The sequence below is a fragment of the Choloepus didactylus genome, chromosome 12, assembly GCF_015220235.1.
Source record: "Choloepus didactylus isolate mChoDid1 chromosome 12, mChoDid1.pri, whole genome shotgun sequence".
Lineage (NCBI taxonomy): Eukaryota > Metazoa > Chordata > Mammalia > Pilosa > Megalonychidae > Choloepus > Choloepus didactylus.
In genome coordinates, this window is record NC_051318.1 from 36,287,020 (window position 1) to 36,292,711 (window position 5,692).

The 5,692-nt window shown below is 55.4% G+C and overlaps 1 protein-coding gene across 1 annotated transcript; it reads right to left on the reverse strand.

Moving 5' to 3' along the window:
* Window positions 1-215: 215 nt before the first annotated feature.
* ZIC2 (Zic family member 2) lies at window positions 216-5,692 on the reverse strand. The gene is made up of 3 exons (XM_037800213.1): window positions 3,708-5,692; window positions 1,773-1,936; window positions 216-1,614 (listed from the first exon to the last, which is right to left on the reverse strand). Exons 1-3 carry the CDS (start codon window positions 4,777-4,779, stop codon window positions 1,258-1,260), a joined length of 1,593 nt encoding a protein of 530 aa, XP_037656141.1. The 5' UTR covers window positions 4,780-5,692; the 3' UTR covers window positions 216-1,257.

Consider the following 5,692-nt stretch of genomic DNA (forward strand, 5'->3'; position numbering starts at 1 on the left):
CTACTAAACAAAGAAGGTAGAAAATAATTTTGAGACTTTCTGCCAAAGGCCTCTAAGCATACATACACCTTCTTCCCCAGAATATATGGTGATGTCTCCCACTCAGGCACACAGATCCATAGTCCTCAGCTGTCTCTTTCCCATTTTAATAACTCTGCTAGAAAAAATAATATGTTCATGCAGTTTCAACACATTTTATTATATTTCTGTATGCATTACTCTCAAAACATATCACAAGAAATGATCAAACCACTTAAAACCTTCAAATAAAAAAATCTGAACAGTTTATGCCCACAATTGTACATATTTATAGTTAAGAAACATTCTTTATAAATATTGTTTCCTCTGTAGCAAGTTAATACCATAATTTAATTACAAATGGATAAATATGGTAACGGGTATTTACAGAAGGAAGGGTGTTATTACTGAAAAAGCTAACGGCACAACGTTTATTTCCCCCCACCCCCCACAATCTTTCATACAGGAACTAACAAATTGAACTTGCAAAAGCACTAAAACATCACATGTAAACCCAGCTAACAGAAAAAATACATTCACAAGCACTGGTGGTGGAGGTGTGTATGTATGTGCTGTGGATCCATGTGTTGAAGAAACAGAAGGGCGACTTTGGCACGGTTCGTTTTTCCCAGTCTATAGTTACAAGAAGTTTACAATCAAGTTGCTTCATAAAAAGGAATACAATATTCAACACCACAATACAAAGTAAACCATTTCTTCCACATTACTTAAAAAGAAACCGGGTAAACTAAAAAGAGAAAAGAAAAAGTCCATCACTTGGGGGAAGAGAAGGGAAGGAAGGCGAAGAGGAACGCAATCCGGAGTTTTACAAATGGACAAACTTCTATACACCAAGAATCCATTAAAACCACCTCAGAGAAGGAAGGAGGAGTCCGCTATGTACAGTTTGTTAGAAGACTAGGATCAGGGCAGTAAGGAAAGTGGGCACGGGGGTGAGGGCAGGAAGGTTTGGTTTGATATTTTTATGGGTTTTATTTTTATTTTTTTTATTTCTTATATTTTCAGTTTCAGAGACTCCAGAAGAGATACTTTTGCTTTCTCATGCCTAGATTATTTTCTTAAAAAAAAAAACAACAAACAACTCTTAAAAATCCTCTGCTGGTAAAATCATTTTCATCATAAAAATCAGCTTCATAATTGTAACACTAACACTAGGTCCCCTTGGCACTCGCCGCGGGGAGGACTGGGGAAAGGGAAAGGGTTAAGAGGCCCGGCCCCTCACACGTACCATTCATTGAAGTTGGAGGAGAGGCCACTGTGGCCTCCGGCTGTCCCGCTGCCCCCTCCAGAGCTGCCGCCGCCCCCGCCGCCCGCCCCGCCGCCGCCCCCGCCGTTGCCGCTACTGCCGCCGGAGCCGCCTCCCGCGCCGCCGCTTCCCGAGCCTCCGCTCCGGTGCACCACCGACACTGCGGCCGCTGCCGCCGCTGCCGCCGCCGCCGCCGCCGCCGCCGGGGACAGGTTGGAGCTGCTCTGGGGCTCGGCGCTGGGGGACACCAGCCCCGGGGGCGTGGATGACTCGTAGCCGGAGCTTGCGGCTGGGGAGGACTCAGAGCCCTGAGGGGAGGACTCATGGACCTGCGAGACAAAAGCCGGGAGGGGGGACCAGAGGGGACTGGGTGTGAGTGCAGCTGCTGTGGGGTGGGCCCCCCAGGACCGATGAGGTTGTCCAGACCCGCTGAAAGCCGACGCGATGCGCCCGCCACTCGCCCTCCTCCCAGCCGCCCGGGTGGTACCTTCATATGCTTCCGAAGAGAGCTGGGGTGCGTGTAGGACTTGTCACACATCTTGCAGAGATAGGGCTTATCGGAAGTGTGAACATGCATGTGCTTCTTCCTGTCACTGCTGTTGGCAAAGCGCCGGTCGCAGCCCTCGAACTCACACTGGAAGGGCTTTTCCCCTGCGGAAGGTAAACACCGGCGCTGACTGCAGACACCCACAGGCCTCGGAATCTCCACCCAGGCTGAGAGGGGGCAGGGTCGCGGGGAGGAGGAAGAGGGAAGAGAGGGAGCTGGGTCCCTTAAACAGATCGGATCCCTTCTGTGGCAGAATCAAGATGAAATTAACCGCCTTCCCACCTGACAGTCCTGCTCATTTATTTAATATTTTAGTTTATTCCAGACTGACACCCATTTCCTCAAAGTTGTAAACTATTTGGGGTAGCGCCCAGCCTGCCCACTTTTGTATAGGGCTTCTTGGATTCGCAGCTTCTAACAAGTTGGTCTCGCCATGGAGAAGCTGTTGTTATGACAAAATATTTGGGCATTATCAAAATCACACAGGCTGCTGTCGGTTTCTCTCTGGGGCCAGTAGGCAATTACATTTGGAGTTGCTGTGTGTTGTTTGGGGACAAGGCTGTGGATAGTTTCTGCGCCAGTATTTTTCATCCAAAATTCTGCAAAATCAATTAAACATAATTTTAGTCTTGCTTCCATCTTTAAAAGATAAATTGGGAAAAAGGTAAATAAATAAATATCTGAGAAAAGGCAGCAACTAGTAATAGCGGAGAGGTACCCCACTCCTGGGAGGTGGGGTAGGAGCGGTTAGCAAAGGCTTTCGAAATCTCCGTTTAATTTTCTGGTGGTCCCCGCATCCTGTTGCCAGAATTCCAAATGCTTGGAGTCATTTAGAGGTGTGAGAACTCAAACACTGCTCTCCACTTGGAAAGGGAACCATTTAACGTTAAATTCCATTAGCACCTAAATTGTTTTTTAAAGACATCCGCTCAGACACAGGACTGGAAAGCGAGCATTTCATGCAAATAAATTTCTCAAATTTTAAACCTTGTTAAAAGCTTGTCTCGCACCTCGGCTCCCTCCCTTCCCGGAAGAGAACAATAGGCCGCTGGCGCATCCCCACTTCGGAGTAAATATTGACGGGGGAAGTTGTTAAAACATTTGGCTTTTCTTTTAGGAAATCGTCTGGCACGATTTTGGCTGGGACCTGGTCATAGATGAATAATCTATGAGGCGGGAGGTGCCTTCTTTCGCGGCTCTCCTCACGCGATCGCCTCGCGGGGCTACGCTGCCCCCTGGGGCTCTCGCTGACCCGGTTGTGAGTCCAACTTTGGCATCTCAAACCCTCTAGTGCCCATTAGAGAATTTCACAAACTGCTGCGAAACCACCGTAAAGCCCCGCGACTCACCCCAATACGGGCTTTAAAAACACTTTAAAAATGAGAAATGTTTTACAGCTTCGGCTCACACCAGACTCATTTAATGAGAAACAGTCCCGGGAAGGGCGTTTGGACCCCCAGTAAAAGTGGGAAAACACACAAGACACTCAGACACACACCCGGAGGAGAAAAGCACATTCAGACAAGCTGGCAAAATCCGCTTTAGGCTCTATTCCCGGGCACCGAGTTAGGGATCAGTTTCATTTTGTGCGTTCTATTTCGAACAAAATTGATAACCCCTGGGCTGAGCAAACGAAACTATTGCATCATCCAGAGCATACATTTTATGTTATCCTCATCACTTAAAACTAAATATCCGCAAATGGAAAATCCCAACCTAATAATCTTCAATCGTCCAACAGAAACAAGCCGCTGGCACTCTTGCACACACAAAAACATCCCCATCCCCGTACCGGGGCTGGCGGTCCGCGCTTCCCCACCAAACTAACCACTGCTTCCCTCCCCTAGTGTCCATCCCTGTCCCGGCCGCGGTTACCTGTGTGGGTCCTTTTGTGGATCTTGAGGTTCTCGGAGCGCGCGAAGACCTTGCCGCAGCCCGGAAAGGGACAGGGAAAAGGCTTCTCGCCTGTGTGCACGCGGATGTGGTTGACCAGTTTGTATTTGGCCTTGAAGGGCTTGCCCTCGCGCGGACACTCTTCCCAGAAGCAGACGTGATTGCTCTGCTCCGGGCCGCCAACGTGCTCCACCGAGACGTGGGTGACCAGCTCGTGCATGGTGCTGAAAGTTTTGTTGCAGCTCTTCTTGGGGTTGCTCAGCTGCTCGGGGTCGATCCACTTGCAGATGAGTTCCTGCTTGATGCACTGCTGCCGCATATAGCGGAAAAAGGCACCAGGGTGATGGTGATGGTGGTGGTGGTGGGCCGCGGCCGCTGCCATGTTCATACCCATGTTCATATTCATGGGGCCGTACTGGTTGTGGAGCTGAGCCGCCGAGTAGGGGTCGGTCCGCGGGCTGGCCACCTGGCGGTACTGCTCCGAGCGCCCGAACACTTCTCCGGGCAGTCCGAGGCGCATCTGCCCGTTGAGCACATTCTGCGAGCTGTGCGGCCCGTGCTGCTCCGGGAGGCCGGGGAAGAGGAGATGGCCCTGCGCGTCCGAGTGCGCGTGGTGAAGGCCGCCGGCTCCGGGCCCGAACAGCCCATGCTGCCCGCCGCCTGGCGCAGAGTCCCCGAAGCCGCGGCTGCGGAACAGGAAGTCCCGGGTGGAGTTGAAGGGTGGTCCGGAGTAAGAGCCGACGTGCGCAGCGTGGGGCCCGAGCGCGGCGGCGGCAGCGGCGGCGGCAGCGGAGCTCGGGTAGGCACCGGGGCCCTGCGACGTGAATGCCGAGCTCTGGCCTGGAGACAGCTCATGCGCGCCCGGGTTGAGCTTGAAGGCGCCCATGTGCGCGGCCGCCGAGTCCACGAAGCCGTTTTGCGCCGCCGCCAGGCTTAGCTCACGGTCCTGCATCTCGGCGGCCGCTGCAGCTGCCGCTGCGGCCGAGTGGTGATGGTGGCGCGCGAAACTGCCCACCCCGATGGCCGGGAACTGCGGCCCCGCGTCCAGGAGCATGGCCAGCTCGCCCGGCCGCCCAGCCGGCCTCGGCAAGCCCCGCGCCTCTGCGCCGACCAGGCTCCCGCTCCCTGCGCGGTGCGTCTGGCGGCAGCCCGGCTCCGAGCGCAGGCGGCGGTAGTGGCGTCTTCAGCCTCGGGAACCGCGCTCCACCACCCGCCGCCTCCGCCGCCGCCACAGCCTGGATCTGCCTTGGGCTACCGGGCGCGGAGCGAAGGCGCAGAGAGGAAGACGAGGAGGAGGAGGCGGCGGAAGAAGCGCGGGAGGAAGAGGAGGTGGAGGAGAAGAGTCCAAAGCCAGACGGGGAACCAAAGTGTATTAAAGGAGCTGCGGCGGGGGCGGGCGGGCAGGACAGGGGAGGGCGGGCAAGAGGAGGGAGCAGGAGAGAGAGGAAGGGAGGGAGGTGTGGGGAGCTAAGCCGAGCGGAGATGGGGGACGCCGGGGGGCGAGAGCAGCTCCCGGGCTGCGCCGCGGCCCCCACCCCTGCGCGCACTCGGGCGCGCACGCACACACTCAGTCCCTCAAGCCCCGCGGTTACCGGGACTCGACCGCGCAAATTGGCGCCCAGAAAATGAAATCACAGCAGTGCGAAGCCACGGTGCCTGACGGAGGCAAGGAACGCGGGCGAGGAGAGGAGAGAGGCAAGTTCCGCGCTCGGCGCCCTGGCCCGGCGCTCCTGCGGCTCCACCTGACTGCGGCGGGGGCACCGGGTCGGCGGGCGCAGGCCGGCCGCCCTCTCCGCTGAGCGCTCGGCGGCCGCTCCCTCCCCCGCGGCCCTACTCGCACCGCCCCGCTCGCGGCAGTTATTGTTCGGCGCCGCGGCCGCGAGGTTTATCGCTCCTCTTCCTCCGCGCTTGGCATTGGCTGCGCCTCGCGTAGTAAACTTGCGGCGGCCACGAATTCCCCCAGATGA

Bases quoted from the DNA above. Each gene is read 5' to 3' on its own strand.
- ZIC2 (XM_037800213.1), bottom strand. From the start codon at position 4,779: ATGCTCCTGGACGCGGGGCCGCAGTTCCCGGCCATCGGGGTGGGCAGT. The intron at 1,937-3,707 runs GTAACCGCGGCC...TACCTTCCGCAG, and splicing joins CCACAAAAGGACCCACACAG to GGGAAAAGCCCTTCCAGTGT. The intron at 1,615-1,772 runs GTACCACCCGGG...TTTGTCTCGCAG, and splicing joins CTCTTCGGAAGCATATGAAG to GTCCATGAGTCCTCCCCTCA.